The following is a 19,294-nucleotide window of genomic DNA, read 5'->3' as shown; positions in this document are numbered from 1 at the left end:
GTATGAGAATCTCCTGGAGGCTACAGCTTTGATCTTTAAGGAGGCTGCTTGAAGCTTTAGTACCTAAACAGCAATGGGCCCAGCCACTAGCTGAGATGGATTCCTAGTCGCCTGGTGCAGAGGATAAGGGTAACAGATTCCTGCTTCTGTGATGTGTTTGTATGTGTCTGAAGCAGACCTTTCAGGTGAGATCATGGTGAGAGTGGCTGTAAGGACAGAGGGCTAGACAACCTTGACTTTACAAAGCAGGAATTCAAACTGCTTTATTCCTGCTGGCCAATAAAGATCTGTTTAATAAATATTTGTGTATGGAGGAGAATTAGCCCTGGAACTTGTCTTTTGAATGGATAGGTCGGGATCTGTGAGTAGCCTCTTGCACCTATCACATGAACCAAAAGCACAGAAAGCTTCTCTGCAGCCCCCCAAGATGGCTAACTGGATGTGGCCAGCCCTCACCTCTAATGCAACAATCCACAGGTAAGAGTCTCTCCCCTCAAAAACCACTCAAAAATGAAAACGAGAAACTGCACCATCAGATGAGTAACTATCAATGAAGAGATACAACAAGCGTGAAAAAAAACAGGGAAACCTAACACCCCCAGAAGAAGACTACAGATCTCCAGTGCCGGTCCGCAGGCACCAGGAAACTGGTGACTTGACCGAAGAGAAATCCCAGATGTCGCTATGAAGGAAACTCAACCTGATGGACAAATCACACTGAAGTCACTCAGACCCGCCCGCTGGCTTCGCGTCCTCAGCCGGTCGCCTGCTCCGGGAGGTATCGACTGCAGGTACCACTCGTCGTCGTCCTCCTGTGCTGGGGGTGGCGTCGAGGGCGGCGGCCCGTGCGTGCCGGGACCGCGACTGGCCTGCGCCACCGACTGCAGCAGCGGCGGGACGGCGGGCGCGTCCCGAGAGCCCGGCTCCTCTGCTGCCCCGCGGGCATCGGCGGCTTCCGTCTCCTCGGACGGCGACACAGCAACCTGGAGGGGGTCGCAGTGACGTAGGGGACCTCGAGACCAACGGGCTGCGGCTGCGCCACCCTCCGGTCCCCGGGCACCCGGGGGCTTCCCGCCGACCTCCGCGCTGTCCCCTCCGTCTCCCTCTCGCCAGCCAGAAGCCGCCTTGTCCTCCCAGACGGGTGACGCCACCACCGGCCCCCGCAGGCGTGGTGGCGGCCGATGTGCACTTAGGCCAGACGGCGAGAGGAGCGGCCGAGCCCAGCTGCGGGCAGCGGGTGCGGGGGCTGCTCTGTCCAAGTTTCCTCCTCTTCCTCCTGACCGGCCTTTGGGCTTCTCTCAGTTTTCCGACACTTCTGTCGAGCTCTTCCGTGTCTCCCACCGGGTTTTCACGTTTCAGAATTAGAATGTTGTCCAGTCAGGAGGCGGCAGTGGGGGTGGGGAGGGGAGGTGACATCTGGGTGCATTTGGGACGTGGGGCCTGCTGCAGGGGAGCGTGGAGAGCGGCCTCCTGCCCACGTCCAGGCGGGGAGGCTGAGACGCCTGCTGTGCCACAAGCCTGGAGCCCGGGACGTGGACTTGGAGGCTGGAGACGAGAATGTGGGCGTGTTTCAAGCCCACCCGGAAACGGGCGAGACCACCAGGAATTGAGTTTAGACAGAGGTGAGGGAACAGGTGCCAGGCTCAGCCCTAGGATGCTCCAAAACTGAGAGGCTGGGGAGAGAAGGAGGAGCCAGCGAAAGAGACTGAGGAGTGGGGGACGTCGCAGGTAGGAGGAAGAGGAAGGGAGTGCCCTCCTGGAAGGCGAGTTAAGCCCGCAGGTCAGGAGGAAGGGACTTGCACCTCTGTCCCATGCTGCCAGGATTGAGAAGTATGCATTTGGATTTCACAAGATCTGAGTCGCTGGTGTCTGTGATCAGGACAGAAGCTTGCGGGATGGGAAGAAGAAGTCATGGGCAGAGAAGGATGGGGACTGGAACTACTGATGTTCCTTTGTATGAGGTGGAGGAGTTTTACTGCCTTTATTTTTCCTGTTTTTGGACTCTAACATCCCAGATGGAGGCTTCCTGTAGGTGATTTGATCCTTGGCTGTCTGTTCTTGCTTAAAAATGTGAAAGCTGATGAGAAGCTATGAGTCCTCATGAGTTTAATGTAGCATTATCTGGGTGCATTATTTGTTGGGCAACCACCAATGTGTCTTTATCTTTGGGTGTTTCCTGGGATGGTGAGATAGAGACGTTCAGTTTCTGACCTAAAGGATAAAGGTCTATCTGGCAGTGTTCCCCAGGTTGGGGAAGAGGCCTGGCTCCAGGCAGGGAGGGCTCCTGTACTCAACATGCAGTCCTGCACGTGGTCCCCGTGTTTTCAGCCTGCTGCCCTGCGCTCACTGTGCTTTCACCCAGAGATTTGTTTTCATTTTTTAAGAAAATTGACTTGGTGGAGTTAGGGAGAGTGTTTTCAGAATGGGGACATAAGTGTCTCTTTGTTTCTGGAACTCTCCACTCTATCCTCAGTTGGACAGGCACCTGCTGCTAGTTCCTTGGCTTTCGGGGTTGGTCCTCAGCTTCCCCCCTGACAGCTATGGATTTATCGTTTGAAGGTTTACAAAAATCAGGTACAGCTAACTTCCGTATTTTGTTGCTGTCATCCCCCCATTTTCTTCCTAATCCTAATGAGTTTATCTTTTTTAAAAAATGTCTGTTTATTAAAGTTTTAGTGAAACTTTAAGAGAGAACAAAATTTGGTGCATGTATTTACTCTGCCATGGTGCATATATACCACAGTTTACTTATCCAATCATCTATTAATGGACATTTAGGTTGGTTCCATATCTTGGCTATTGTAAACAGAGCTGCAATAAACATGGGAGTGCAGATATCTCTTTGGCATGATGATTTCCATTCCTCTGGATATATACCCAGAAGAGGGATTGCTGGATCATATGGAAGATCTCTCTGTAGTTGTTTGAGAAACCTCCAAATTGTTTTCCAAAGTGGCTGTACTAATTTACAGTCCCATCAACAGTGCAGTAGTGTTCCCTTCTCTCCACACCCTCGCCAGCATTTGTTATTCACCATCTTTTTGATCAAGCCAGTCTAACTGGAGTGAGTTGGTATCTCAATGTGGTTTTAATTTGCATTTCCCTGATGACTAGGGATGTTGAGTGTTTTTTCATGTATCTGTTGGCCATTTGTATGTCTTCCTTTGAAAAACGTTTAGTCAGCTCCTTTGCCTATTTTTTAATTGGGTCATTTTTTTTTTTTTTTACTGTATAATTGCTTGAGTTCTATGTGTATTCTGGATATTAGTCCCTTGTCGGATGCATAGTTGGCAAAAATTTTCTCCCACTCTGTAGGTTGTCTTTTCACTCTGTTGATTGTTTCTTTTACTGTGCAGAAACTTTTTAGTTTGATATTGTTTATTTTTTCTTTTGCTGCTTGTGCTTTCAGGCTCATGTTCATAAAGCCTGTGCTCTGACCTAACTGCTGAAGTGTTTCACCTATATTTTCCCTTAGTAATTTTACAGTTTCGGGTCTTGTACCTGGGTCTTTAATCCATTTTGAGTTGATGTTAGTGTATGGCAAGAGACGCATATCTAGTTTCAGTCTTCTGCTTATGGATATCCAGTTTTCCCAGCACCAGTTGTTGAAGAGGCAGTCTTTACCCCAATGTAGATTTTTGTTGCCTTTGTCTAATATCAGATGGCTATAAGCCTGATGAGGATTTTCTGGCTTCTCTTCTACTCCACTGGTCTGAATGTCTATTTTTATACCAGTACCATTCTGTTTTGGTTACAACAGCTTTGTAGCATAATTTGAAGTCAGGCAGAGTTATGCCTCTAGCTTTGTTTTTTTTGTTCAGGATTGCTTTGAAAAACAAAAGACCATGAATTACCACCAATTTCTGAGTGTTGTTTTGTGCATAGCACTGTCTCTAGGAATTTTGCTTGTATTATTTGGTCTCCTGCAAAATCCCTATAGAGTAAGTAACCTTATTAGGTTCATTTCACAGGTGAGGAAATTGAGATGCTCTGGACTATGCAGATAATAAGTCCTGGAGCTATTTGACATCAGAGCCCACTGTGTCCCATTACATTCCAGTGCTGTCTGTCAGACGACAATGTGATTAACATATTATTATTTTTCTGTTCTATGTTTTGGACTATGATGTCAACTAGAGTGAAGTTAATTGTTTATGAAAGGATAATCAGAGGGATCTCAAGGAAGTTTGCCCAGTAGCATTAAAGTTAGACCTTAAAGTCAGACCTAATTTTGGGAATTACCAACCTCAGCCTATTTCAGCCTTTCAACATTCAAGGATGATGTTTTGCCAAGTCTCTTATGTTCTGGGTTCTTCTCGATACAGTGAAGGATACAAAAATGAATCAAGCAGGATCGTGTAATTGTAGAGGGAAGAGTCTGTCCATATTAGTATCTCATAGGTCTCTATACATCTACATAGCATATTTCATATAATCTCTATCTGTAGAAATTAGGAGGGTTAGCTGATTTGACAAGGTATACCTGTAAAAGAAGCCAGCTTTTCTGACTAGTGCATTTCTTCTTTCCACTGAATCATGATGCTTTCCTGTTTCTGCTTGCAACTTAGAGCTAATAAGAAAGTAAAAACATTCACATTAATAAAATTAATACAGGATGGAGAGCAGTAGAAAACCACAAGTTGGGGCTTGAAGTATAAGGAACAAATAGCCATGGGTTAGCAATGTGGTGTGGTGGGCAGCCCCTCAGGTGGCCTCAAAGGGCCCCACCTCCTGGTATTTATGCGCTTGTGCAATCTCCTCCCCTGTGTGTGGGCCGGACCTCATGACTCACAATGGATAGAATATGACAGAGGTGTTGGGATGTCATTTGACAGATTTGGTTACAAAGAGAAGGAGACTCTGTCTTGTGTGCCCTTTCTCTCTCACTACAAGAGAAGCCAGCTGCCTTGTTATGAGCTGCCCTGTAGAGAAGCCCATCTGGCAAGAAACTGAGACAGGCTTCCAACCCACAGGCCATGAGGAGCTGAGGCCCTCAGCCTGAGGAACTGAATCCTGCCAATAACCAGTGAGTGAGCTTGGAAATGGATCCCATTACAGAGCCTTCAGATGAGACTGCAGCCCCAGCCAACACTGATTACAGTCTTATGAGATACTTTAGGGCAAAGGCACCCATACAAGCTGCACCCAGATTCTTGACCCACAGAAACCGAGATCATAAATGTGTGTTGTTTAAGACCCTCAACTTTAGTGTAACTTGCTATGCAGAAAGGGATAACTAACATACCTCCTAATAAATAAACACTGTGAGGTTTTCTGCTTTTGGGGGAAGCAGAAAGGAGTAAGGCAGGAGAACACAGTGGCTGGGATGCATGTTCAGGACTGGTGGAGGGAACGGGCCATCAAGTGCAGCCTGAGCCTGCTCCAGTCCTGCCCCCTCCAGCAGGTCCCTGATTCAAACAGCATCCAGGTGGGGGTAAGGCAGGCACTATCACTGTTCTGTGGCTTAAACTGTTGCATTCAACAAGAGTAATCATATCTTGTTGATTTACACTACTAAAGTGCACTACTTCAGCTGACCACTCTAAAAATGTGAAAGATTTTCAGGTTTGGCTAATCATTAATATTTTGTGAAGTGTTTTGTTTTAAATGATTTTCTTAAACTTGGGCTCATAAAACATCATATTTTCCCCTTCTGTGCAGTTCTTTGATAGCAGGATTCTTCTTTTCATGGAGAAGTTCAGACAGATATGTTTCTTTGCCCTCTAGTCCTGGGTGATTTAACATTGTAGTAAGTTAGAATAAGAAGCATGTCCCACATCTCTGGTGCTGAATAAGGCAGCAATGGAGGAGACGCATTAATACCAAAAACCACTTGTCCAGGGGATAGACATCTGGCTGTCCTCTGCTTGTATATAATGTCACTTGTCCAGTGTAAGGCTGTTTCCTACATTGAGTCTATAACCCTTTTTTGTTTTGAAATGCTTTTTCTGTAATTCTTTTTCTGTAATGCAGTATCTCAAAATCAAAAGAAAACTTTTTGTTTGGGCCTTTTATTTTTAGATATTTTAAATATCTTAGGTTAAATTAAGTTGACTATTTGAGTTCCAAAATAGACTATTTCACTCTTCATTTTGTAATAGCATGATTTAATGAAAACAGCATTGGATCGCAGCAATCTCATACCATGGAGTTCATGAAGAAAAGAGCTATTTATTGTCTTAATTTTTGATTATTGAAAGCAAATGTTTAATCCTAAACTTAATTTTAATCTAACACATTGTAAGCTCTGACTCTAGTTACTAACAATGTGTTCATAGACACTATACATTTTAAAATTAATTACATTAATTAGTCCAAGGCTTTTTGAATGATCCTTTTTATTATATAATTGTTTTCTACACATGATAAACATATGCTACAGACAAAAGTTATTGTCCCCTTGGTGACGTCTCAGAGAATTTTAGTGCCTTGATCAAAGACAAAGACACACTGCCGCTTGGTAAAAAAGCCTGAAAGAGTACTCTGAGGGTACTTCAGAAAGTTTGTGGAAAAGTGAAATTAAGGTTACACGAATCTTTCCATGAAGTTGCTGAAGCACGTTGGTATGTTCTACTTCTCTATCACACCATCAGCAGTTTATAAACTTGTGGGCTTAAAAATAAAATTGCTGTCCATTTGGTCTGAAGTGATTATTAACACATGGTCATTTGTAAGGTGTTTAAAGGGAATGATAAACATCCCCAGTTGCTGTAATAATGGAAACTTAGCATACTTGACAAATAAATGAATAATTTGTTCATGTACAGAAAGGGCCAGTGTTTTCTCTTAACACCTCCTTCATCCTTACACCCTCCTACATAAAAACAGAACAGAACAGACGCTTCTCGGTAAAATTTTTAGTAACATTTGTTTTTACACACACACACACGCACACGCACACGCACACACGAAAAGTAAGAACAGGCTGAGGAAATGAGTGAGAGACATTTGACCTCTAATCTGAAGTATAATCACATCAGTTCCTGGTTGTACATGAGAGGATAAAGTAATCTGAATTAAACATTTATCATTGAATATACTTTTAAAATATTTGTATTTATTTATGTTCTAAAATCACATCTTCTGCTTAACAGTTTAAATGCTAAACAAACAAGACAGAGTATAATAAATAAGACCAGCACCTGCACATTTAGGTCTAATAGTTCCAGTAGTTCATCATTCAGGTGAAAGTGCCACGGTAGATGCAGTTGGAATTTTTCTCTTTGATATGTGAGAGAACAAAAACACAGAGAGAAAAAAAAAAGGAACTTTTTTGACTTTGGGTTTGGTAATAAAGCTTATTAGAGTTGGAAGGATCTTCTAAGGGTTGAACTTTTGTGTGAAAGTTGGCCTGGGGAAATGACATCACACCACATGCCAGACCCTTTTGTCATTGCCTTTGGTCCCCAGAAAACCAAAGACATTCTTGATTGTTTTTCAATATTGGAGCTAAAATTAGGGTAATAATTTCCATTATTTACCCCCCCCACACACACCACCATAAAGGAACTGAAACTTACTAAGTGACTTGCTCAAAGTAATGCAACAGCGAATAAAAATTTAAATTTATATCAAGGTTAGTTTGATTCCATGTTCTATGTTCTTTCCACAAAAACAAACTGCATCTTATAAAAATCATCTTCTCTTCTGAGGAACTATCAACTTGATATAATTTCAATACTCAGGTATTTTCATCCCGAACAAGGCTGAAATTTGGACCTGGAACTGAAAAATTTCTGAAGAGTTTTTTCCTTGAATCTTTTTTCACCTTAAAAAATCTATATATACATTTATATAAGTAATAGATATGTTAAAAATATGTTAAACATATATAAATTTATATACCTTATAAATATGTAATTTTTTAACCATGATTGTCACTGGAAATCTGATTGGAGTAGTCTTTGTGCATAACCAGTTGGCTGCAGACTTTCAGCACGGGGCAATGCAACACATTCTCACCCAATAACTGCAGTCTCAAATTTTTATTACTCAATTGATCTAACCCTTCTAGAGTATGAGAGACACTTTACATTTGTTGAATATGTGAGTGAATACCTTATCGTATTTCCTTGATTTTACAGACTCATCAACTGAAAATGCACCATTTGTGTAATCACAGATTTTAAGAGAGGGAATGATGAAAAACACTACTAAAAGATGCAGTAACTTAAGGATTTTAATCCAAGTCCTGATTTCTAAAATGTTAACATGTGCTTTTTAAATTGAGGAAATATAGCACTTCCATACCTTCATCTTCCCCCCAATTTTATCTTTTACTTTATTTCCTGTCTAGAACTCCTATCACTGCATCCATCCTTCTGTCAGTATCTAATCTTTCTTTTCAGCGACATAAGCATGTCTATATTGTGCCCTCAAAACTGCTTATTGCCATTGCGTTGTATTAACATCTCTCAGGCATGAAGCCAACTAAGGGAGAATTATGTGGATAAACAGTAACAGTGTTGCCTTCCAGTGAGATTTTTTTGTGCACGAGTGAAAAATGAGGTTTCCTGTTTTAGGACCTTTTCAGAATTTAGGAGCAAATGACATTTATTATGATATTGGTAAATAAATGACTTTGCATGAGATAAAAAGATGAGAAACTTCAGGATATCCATGAGTAAAGTTTTATGTGGGGAAAACTTATAGGAATAAGAGTATGTTTTAAAATGATGGATAAAGTAAAAGGATGATTGTATTTTTTATGAGTTTTGACTTGAGTACGAATGATTTTATTGTGTTTCTTTGTCTTGTTCTGATGATGAAACGGTATATTGAGTTGGCTATTAGTATTTCCTTAATAGTTTCCCCATCAATCTCTCACTATATCACCAAATGTTTATAGAGAATTACTGGAATTATTTGCTAGGTAATTAATTCCAAAGGCAGAACCTGTGGATTCACTGTAAGATTTTATAAAGGGCTAGACTCTGTGCACATCTCAAGGGGGTAATTCTATACTTGAATTTTCCATCTTTATTTGGAATTTACGCATTTTGTTATATATTACCCCAGTGAAAATCTTTAATTAATCCCTTTTAATTAATTTTTGAAGTATGGACAAATTGTGTTGGACTATGTTTTACTGCTTTGAAACATTAAACAGTTTGTGATATGTTTGCCTTATATGGTCTAAAGAGTAAGTAGATTTGTCTGAGAATCTTAATCAAACTTTTAGATTTATATTAGAGACCTAATTTTCTGGAAATTGAGATAGTGAATTATTAGGGCAGAAGTATCATATTCTACTTGGTAGGATATTTGTTGGTAAATCCGGTCTCTGTTCCCAGCTCCAGATACAAATGGTAAATTTCTTTGATTAAATTTCTCATCCATCTGATGCTTCCATTTCCCACTTGTCTTTTTTAATTCTTTCTTGAGATTTTTGCCATAGTCAAATAGAAAACCTCAGTTATCAAAATAAATATATTCAGTTTGTGATTATCCACTTTGTGATTTTTCTTCTGGAAATTTTTAATCTCACAAGAGCTTCTCTGGCTACTTGGCACAAATCTGATCAGGGCAAATTCATGTTGTCTCTCTCTAGCTAATTATACACATAGGAAATGCAGAATGATTTTGATTAACCTAAGCAGTGTAATAAGGCACATGTACTCCAAAATGCAATACATTTCCAGGCCAACAAATGCATTTAAGGAACATATTTCTGGTTTTAGATGGTCTAATCTGCTTCTTCCTTGTACAACCAAGGTAGTTTGTATTTTAAGGATGAAATTTTAAGGATGGATCAATCTGTGCTAATCTCAATACCAACATCAAATGATTGTCCTTTGATCATAACACTTCAAGGAACTATAACAGGAAATACATCTATCATTTCTGTACTAAGTCTGTCAGTTTAATGATTGAATTTAACCTTTGTCAAATGTTTTAAATCAGTTGGCAGATATGAGTAATTATTGGTATAAAACTAGGGTGTAGCAATGATTTTTCAGATTTGTTCATTTGGGCCATGGATGACAGACTTACAGTTTCTCTCTGACCATGGACTGTGTCATATTTATGGGATTTAAAGTATTTGTGGAGCAAGTGAAAGCTTTAACACTTGACGCCTGACATTGAAATTCCTGGATACTGTCTTTGTAGAGAAGCAGGTGGGCCCCTCTACCTTCTGACTGCTGGGTCATGAACTCTATTGCGTGACATGGTCAAACATCTTTTCACAGCTGGATTTTGGCAATTTATATTTTCTTTTGTCTTTTCTTCACAGCTGTTATGAACTTGGACAATTCTGTGGTTGACCTGGAAACCCTTCAAGCTCTCTATGAGAATGTGAGTAATAGAAGGGATTTTGTGCGAGTGTAGAATGCATACACAGTACATGTTCCTGTACACATGTAGGCTCATTGCTTTCATGTCCTATGAGAATATTTGATCTGGGTGCAGTGAATTCATGTTAGTAGGAATGTGTTACAGTACTTTCCAGAAACATATTTGACAAACGTGTGGTCTCATGGTTTTAAAGATTGTGACTCAAAACATGTTTCCTGTGAGGTTACTCACATTTCCTCTTTGGAAACAATAGTCAATATTTATGTGGGGAATAATTTGAGCTGAACATTGCTCTTTGCACTTCACACACACATATTTTAAATTTTTAAATGTTTAATTGCCTAATAAAGATTGAATATATTCAAGGTATACAACATGCTGATTTGATATACATATACATTGTATAGTGATTACCACAATTAAATCAACACATCCCTGAGCACCCATGCTGTGCATTAGATCCCCAGAACTTGTTTCTCTCATAACTGAAAGTTTGTGTCTTTTGATCACTATTTCCTTATTTCCCCCACTCCTACTCCCAGGCAACCACTGTTATATACTCTCTGCCTCTATGAGTTTGAATTTTTAGACTTTTTTATTTGTCTTTCTGTGTCTGGCTTATTTCACGTAGCATAATATCTTCCAGGTTCATCCATGTTCTCACGAATGACAGGATTTCCTTCTTTTTTATGGCCAAATAATGTTCTATTGTGTATATGTGCCACAATTTTTTTACCATTTATCTGTCAATGAACACTTAGGTTGTTTGAAAATCTTGGCTGTTTTGAATAATTCTGCATTGAATATGGGAGTGCAGATATCTTTTCTACATACTGATTTCATTTCCTTTGGATATATACCCAGCAGTGGGATGGCTGGATCATGTGATAGTCCTATTTTTAATTTTCTTTTCTTTTTTTTTTTTATTTTTATTGAATCATATTCAATTATACATATTTTGGGGGCTCAATGTTAACATATGTTGATCCAATCAATATTACTAGCATATATATTGTTACAAATTATACTTATTCTTTATGCCCCTTGTCCAATCTCTCCCTATCCCCCTCTCCCTCCACCCTCCCACCTCTGATAACCCTAGATTTCTTCTCTCCTTCTGAAAGAGTAGTAATTACTCTGTTGATTTGTTGCCTAGATGATCTGTCCAGTGCTGAGAGGTGTGTTCAGGTCCTCCAATATTATGTAGAGAAGATGCTTCTTCTGTCACTCTGGAAAGGGCTTTGTGGAGAGAGACATCCTCTTCTTTTCTTTGGTCTCTGCTGGTGTCTCTCCTTGTGTCAATGCACTCCAGTGACTGGTGGACAATCTGCACGGTGGTTGTGGTGTCTAGCTGCCTTCGCAGCAGCTGTGGTTATTGTGGTGGCTGTTGTGGGCCACCCACATGGAGGTGATGTTTTTGGCATGCTCCTTGGCACTGTTGGTGTGCCTGGTTGTGGTAGGGGATTCCCTTCCCGGATCCTTGCCTCAGGACCTTGGGTGGGGCTGGAACCAATTTTTTGTCCTTTGCTTACTTCTACAATGGGGGAAATTCCTTCCTGTGTGGACCAATACTTGAGCTGTGTGGTTGAGCTAAATTGCTGCTTTGGTGCTGATTCCCTAGGGAAGGCTTTTTGTGCAGCTCAGGTTTTAATGGTTGACTTTATAGGTGCTTCTAGCTCTCCAGAGACCCAGTGCACCTGGGTTGTGTAGAAACTCTGATCTGGGCCTGAGTCTTTTCTCAAGCTGCACCCCATGCAATTCTATATTCCAGCTGTCCTTGCTGTGCCCCAGTGTTCTTCCAGTGGGCCCATCTTCCCCGCCAACCAGGATGGGCCCGTGTGCCAGTCCCTTGCAATGACTCACTGGCCTCTGAGTGGCTCCTTTTTTTCAGTTGTTCTGGCTCCTCACTCCTGTGTGGGTCCTCAGGAACCCTGTTAGTGGCCTTGCTGGCCTGGGGATCACCAAGGCCGTCTTCTCTCCTGCGACCTCCAAGCAACTTCATCTGAAGGGCACAGCTGTGGCTCCTGCTCCATGAGCTCAACAGCTTCAGCCTTAAAGTGACAGTGGCACAAAATGATCTGAGCAGTTTTTTCTTTCTCTCATCGTGGCTTCTCCTGCCTTCATGCACTCCATACGCCTCTCCTCCTCTTCCCCTGAGCTCCAGCGGCCCCAGCTAGGCTGTTGTTGCTTTTTTATAGCTGTAAATTGGTCGATTTGTGGGAGAGAGTGACGCTGGAGACCGTCTATTCTGCCATCTTGACCGGAAGCCTGTTTTTAATTTTCAGAGGCACCTCCACACTGCTTTTCATAATGGCTGTACCAATTTACATTCCCACCAACAGTAAACAAGGATTCCCTTTTCTCCACATCCTCACCAGTGCTTCTTTTTTCTTGTCTTTTTATAGTAGTCATCCTACAGGTTTGAGGTTATATCTCATTGGGGTTTTGATTTCCATTTCTCTGATGAACTTTGGGCAGGTGCTATTATTATCACTATTTTACATATGAGGAAACTTAGACAAATAGAGGTTAAGTGACTTGCTGAAGGTCGCACAGCTAGTGTGGTGGTTTAGCTGGGATTTAATTCATTCTGGCTCCATTTCTCTGCACTGACACAGTTCACTTCACTAAGTTGCAGGATTTTCAGCTCTTCTGTGTAGCACTTTTTTTAAAGAAGGAGGCAAGAAAAGGGAATAAGGTATCAGAGGAGAATAATTATAGCATGGTGTAGTCAGTGCCTTTGGGGAGTGTGACCTGTGCAGAAGTATATGACATATTTTTAGCTTGGACAGGCTAAATTAAAGAACATTGATTTGTGGAGTAAGAAAGCAATTCTCTTTCAGGGCTTTTGATTATATCTAGGAGAAAGTCTCAGTGTGGTCCTAGTTTGTCTCTAAGATCTTTGAGTTTTTTTTGCTCTTGCCATTGATCTATCTGTTGGTTAAACCTCTGTGCTCTTTGGGCTGTGGCCTTAGTTGGTCCTTGATTTTTTGTCTCAAGTCAAAGAATTCCTGGCTCTTGGAGACACCTGTGGGAGGGCAGGGTGCAGGTTCTTCTCCGTGACCACTCCCTTGAGGACTGTATTTAGTCTGCTTGTCCACTCTAGAACTTGGTGCTTTCAAACATATGTATATGTCATCTCACCTGTGAGAGTGGGACCTTTGTAAGAGCAAATGTTTCTCATGGTGCATCCTACAGAACCTGTTAATCAGGTATAGAAGACTTCAGTGAGGCTGTTGTGAAGGAAGACTGAGAGGGAAGGTTCGAATAGTTTATTACATGGTTGTTTCCATATAGTGGACAGACTGGAAATTTAATCATGTGTTTAGTATAGTAATGTACCAACAAAATGGGAATTTAAAACATAACCATTTGGAGTTACAGTTTTCCTTTCTCTTGTGTCTTTTATACTAACCCTCTGCCAGGCACGAGGGTCATATGGAAGAAATGAGGAAATAGCAGAGGAAAGTAATTTTTTCAACAGATCATAATAAGTTAAGATGTTGGTGGGTGTGTGTATCTGTCTTGCACATACATTACATATACATATATACATGTTTGTGTGTACATAATTTGTCTGTGCATATATGTGTGTGTGTGTCAATGAATGTCTTATTTAAACCTGGTATATCCATATGCAGAAATATATACAGAAAAATTTAGAACATTGAGGACAATTATATTTATAAGGGAAGTTTATTTTACAGTGATTTATACTTGTCTGAAGTGTAAACTTAAGGTCTTCTCTGGTCTTTTCTGAACCTGAACTTGCACCTTTCCCTGGTTCCCTGGTTTCTTGGTGCAAGGTCACTCTGTTATTTTCCCCATATATGCAATTGTTTTTTAAAATCCTCATCCTTAATGTCTGGATTCCAAAAGGTAGAGAAGAGAAAAATTAACCCTGTAAAAAAGAGGGCTGTGGCCTTTTAAGGCCCTTGGCAGTCACTTCAGCCAGACAGGAAGGGGCTTGCAGCAGTGAGCAGTCAAGGAAAGTGCAATAACAATGATTTCCTGCCTCTCTGTGACCAGAAGGAGTAATCAGAGATGAGAGCACAGATTCCTGGTATCTGGAGCATAGGGTCCTTTTTGCCCACTTTGGTTCCTGCAGCTGCTTGCAAGGTGCTTCAGGAACATGTGCACAGCCGGCTGACACTGGGCTGGGGGTGGGGGATGGGTGGCTGCTAATGTGCAGAGAGATGAAATTGACCTAAATTAAGTGCAGTATAAAGTCCAAGGCTTCCCCTGGAAGTTGAAAGCCTTGAATAGACCCCAGAGTTCCCAAACAGTTACATCAGACAGATTCTGTTATTGTAATTGTCTAGGTGTGGAGACAGATTCCTGGTGCTTCTTGCTCTGCCATCTGCCCCAAATCGTTCCTAATTTGTCCATTCATTCTTAATCAATTTTCTTTTACATCATTTAGCATAGTTATAATAGCTGCTTTAAAGTCCTCCTCTGATCATTTGAACATCTGGGTCATCTTGGAGTTGACATCTATTGATTGTGTTTTCCTTTCATAATTGGTCACATTTTCCCCGTTTTTTGTTTGTTTGTTTTTTTGTTGTTGTTCTATAGGATAATTTTGTATTGTATCTTGATCAACATAGTATTCTGTTTATCTGTGTAGCTTTATTTAGTCATTTTTGCACATAACTTTAACATCTAAATGAGTTTAGTATCCTCTCTGATACCAGCTATACAATCTGAGCTTTGTTGAAAAAACAAATTGTTGATTTTTAAAAGCGTGAATTCTCCAGTAACTGAATTTAGTGAAACACTTTTTTTTTTTTGTAGTCTGTAGTGAAAAACATGTTGCATAATCAAATAAGTTAGGGAAACTGTAAATGATAGTCTTAAAGTGGGGGGCATTTTTAATTGACTCCTTCCTTCAATTCAATTATTAATCTAGTGAGAACAATAGTATTATATAGTTTGGAAAATGCTACTCTATTGCAGTTGAAATAAATCCAGACTTGCAGAAACAAAGAATGCATCTATTATAGAGTTATAACTGTAACACGGTTACTATTTTACTCATTACCAAATAATTGGATGTATATCTATTTTATATATTTCTTCCTACCTTCCTATATTTCTTCATAAGAATTGTTTCATGAAAATGTCATCTTAGTAGTATAGGAAAGTTATTTGTAATAATTGGACATGAACCATCATTATAACAGATTAGTATAAGTGCTTTAAACTCCTTAAATGTAGGGTTTTCCAGAATAAATAATTTACAGTTTTTTAAATATTGTGTGCTTTAGAGAAAAAAAATCAATGTGAGGGGAGTGAAGATTTCCCAAGGCTGGTGGGTTCAATTTTATACATTATTGCTATTTTCAAAATGATATTTCAACTAGGAATTGCAGGAGATGAAGAGGAAGAGAAGCTTCGTGGAAATCTAGGAGACAATATCCTGCCTTAAGTGTGAGTAATCCTGACGTATTCAAGGAAAAGCAGGATCATGCACATGACTAAAATGGTGGGAGAGGAGAATATAGTAGGAGGTAACTAGAGACATGTTGGAGGGTACAGCTTCTCTAGGGCCTTGTAGACCTTTGTAAGATTGTGACTCCTCATCTGAGTAATTTGGGAAGTCAGTGCAGGGATTTGACTGGAATATTTGTGTTTTAGGAGGAAGACTGACTTCTGGAGTACAGACTCTGGGGAGGCAGGGTGGGGTGTGCGAGATGCTCAGGAGTTAAGAGATGATGATGTCTGGGACCTCAGTGGAAGCAGTGCAGTTGGGGAGAAGTGGTCAGATTCTGGAAATATTTTGAAAAATAAGCCAATAGAATTTGCTGGTGGGTTGAGTGTGGACTGTGAGAGAAAGAGAAGAACAAGATGATTCCAAGATTTTTGGCCCAAGTGGTTGGAAGGATGGGACTGCCATCAATGACAGGTGGAAGTGGCTTGGCAAAGGATGGGGAAGTAAGAATTCTGTTTTGGTCATGTGAGGTTTCATTCATTCAAATGGATATGCAGACAAAGGAATTTAGTAATCTCAAGGCAGAAAGTGGATCATGAGGCTCTGATTGTTGGATGGTCTATCGGTATGGGTTCAATCAGGGGACAGAAACCAAGAAGTAATGTAAACAAGGAAGTGTATTATAATGAATGATTAGCATATGGGAGAGTACAAGAATGTAAAGATAAGTCTAATGGTACCCTAAAGCTGAGTGACTGTACTGAAAGAAGGATAAACTTGGAAGGGGGGCTCCTCTCTAAGGCTGGATGCAGATCTTGCTCGGGAAGGTGTGGTTGCAGCCCACTGTGTTACCTGGGCCACAGCTGGTCAACAGTCTCTGGAAGAGCATAAAACAAATTCCTGGGAGCAGGTGAGCTACAAGTGGTCGGCAGACATGCAGAAGTCAGGATGCCACAGTGGAAATGAAGCCCAAGCGTACAGTGTCCATGTTGGGAGGGCCCTGGAAACAACCTCAGGGCACAGGTGAGCCATGGCTGGTGCAGGTGCATAGTGCATGATGTCTACATTGGGAGTGAAATGGTCACAGGGCCTAGGCCAGGGCTGCAGTGTTGCCAAGGGCTCTGCATTTGTGTATACTGTTGGGGCTGGGGCAGAGCACCCTCACATGTCCTCACACACCCACACTACTGATGAACTATGCAGGAGGAAGGAGAAAAGGTACACCTGAGTCAGGAAGAGGAGCCCCCTTCCTTCTGCAGTGTACTTCCAGCACCTCCTACTGGCAGAGCTAAGCATTGTGTTCACTGTAAAGGGGGAAAAGCTCATCCCAGTCCATTATTTCAGGGTGGATTTAATAAGGTAAATTGGGAAGTGGGAGGCAGTAACGTGCACAGGTGGTAGGGATTGTTGAGGTTTGGGGAGCTATGGTCTTATCTGGTATGTAAGGCACATGTAGTCTGTGACTTTATGTGGCCCGAGTCTTGTTCATATGAAGGTGTATCCGGAAACAAAAAGTAATGTGCACATGCTTAGACTTAGCTTGGGTCCTCCATGGAAATCTTTCAAATTTTATTCTGTTGGTATAAACTGTAATTATTAATTTCAGGTCTAAAACAGTGTTTGAAATGTGTCTGAATAAATCTTAATTTTGCCTTAATAGTTTACTAATGACAGTTGAGGGACATGTAAATTTTATTTAGAAGAAAGTAATGTTTAAATTCAATTTTTTTGTTATTAAATATATGAGGAATAATCTTATTTAGCATTCCACTACTTATCCTTGAGAACAATAAAATATCACTAACCTGAATCTTTTCCCATAAATACACTCTTTCTTTCTGCCAGATGCTTAAATGCCATTGGACTGTTTTAAAGTAGTTCTATTTGATCTCTGTGAAACACATGGAAGCATTTGTTATTCAAACCTTCTGTAGAATGTAATCTCTTTTTCTCCTGATTGCCTACGTTTGGCAGTGAGCTTTCTCTTCTAATAGTGAATGTATTTTGGATAGTCTCCAAATCTAAACACATCCTAATTTCAAAAACCACAATCCTGAGAGCCCAATTTATGTTTACTGAGGAATTAAAATCTAGTGAAATCACATAGTTACTAAATTACAGTACATTCTAGTGAGTTTTTAAGAATAAAAATCTTAATAGTTTGCCTAGGGTGATTGTCTGTCATTGAGTTCAGAGAGGAAAGTCTTTTCATGCGCAGTGTACCATATTTACAGTTGGTTCAATATATCTATTGCCTCTGATTCTTTTGTATACTCCTTACATGGCATGGTGAGTTTGTGTTTTGGGTACAAAGTGATACACTGTGGGGTGGGGAATGGGGGAGTAGTTGAGGCAAATCCTTATTTTTTCTTTAGTGTGATAAATAATTAGCATCAGGTCAAAAGTGTATCTGTAAAAGTGTCCATGCATAACTATCAGCTGAATTGTGTTTTTTTGAAAATGTTCATTTTTTTCTTTATTTCCTACTCAAGAAAGAAACAAAAAATCTTAAATATTAAAAGAAAACCAAACCCTGTAAGTGAATCCTATTGGAAGTTCAAGTGAAGAAAAATAAAAAATAGAAAAGGGAAAAATTTTTACATCCCTTTGTAATTAAACAGCTCTAATTGAATTAGAAGGAAGAAAAAAAGCAAGTAGGGTATAAAGAATTAGATGTCTGAATTTACACTTCCCAGGATTGTATTTCACAGACATGCTTTATAGTTTTAGTAATCTTTTCTTAGGGTAGTAGTTGACACACCACAGACTTTAATCTAGAAGAAGGATATCAAGCATGTCACATGAAATAATATACTCAAAAGTATATGTTGTATTACATTAATGAAAATGAATTGGATTGACCATCTGTGTTCCTATAAATTCCTAGAAGAATTTAATTGATTCATGTTTTAAGCAACATGTAATCAGTTTCTTCAAACACAAATGAGAGGAGTTTCCCAACACAGCCCTTTTAAACTCACATTCTCACATTTCATTGTTTTATTGAGTTGGTTTATGGAATCCCTGCAAGTATGCTCATTTTCAACTATGACCTATGTTTAGATGAATTTCAGAATTAAAAAAAAAAAAACTTTACATCTTGAATCACAGATTGACTCTATAAACTTAATAAAAACTAGAAATAGAATTTCTTTCTTGTTCATCTAGGATGTGATATTGCCTGCCAAATCGTAAAATTAATGATTGATTTTTTGATAGCTATGCTTCCTCTGGATAAACTGACTATATTGCATGAATTCCTAGTAAATGAAAGTGAAAATGACTAACACAGCTGCAGTGGAAATATGTGAAAATAAATGATGCATGATTGTTCATATCCATTTTTCCTGTTAATTTAATAAGAGATTTTCATGTGATCAGTTGATGTCCAAGAGGTTGACTTATTGTAGAGCAGTGAGTACTTTCATGTTCATTATTGTCCTGTAGATTTTGTGATTATTTACTATTTGCAGGTAGTTGCTCTGAGCACTTCTCTTTCACATTTGTCTTTTAATTTTTCACAGTCTGGCCCTTGACCATATTGCAGCTCTCTGCCCTCCAGACACT

General features: G+C 40.2%; 1 protein-coding gene across 1 annotated transcript in view; it reads left to right on the top strand.

Moving 5' to 3' along the window:
- The window catches only part of FMN2 (formin 2), a 268,229-nt gene that overhangs the window by 142,561 nt on the left and 106,374 nt on the right, over positions 1–19,294 (top strand). Inside the window, exon 8 of the mRNA XM_063082920.1 lies at positions 10,235–10,296. Coding sequence (XP_062938990.1) covers positions 10,235–10,296 — 62 coding nt within the window. The remainder of the gene's footprint in view (positions 1–10,234; positions 10,297–19,294) is intronic.

Source organism: Cynocephalus volans, chromosome 18 (assembly GCF_027409185.1).
Source record: "Cynocephalus volans isolate mCynVol1 chromosome 18, mCynVol1.pri, whole genome shotgun sequence".
NCBI classification, from domain to species: Eukaryota; Metazoa; Chordata; class Mammalia; order Dermoptera; family Cynocephalidae; genus Cynocephalus; species Cynocephalus volans.
The sequence above is the reverse complement of the archived record's forward strand: the minus strand, read 5'-3'. Positions and strand labels throughout refer to the sequence as shown.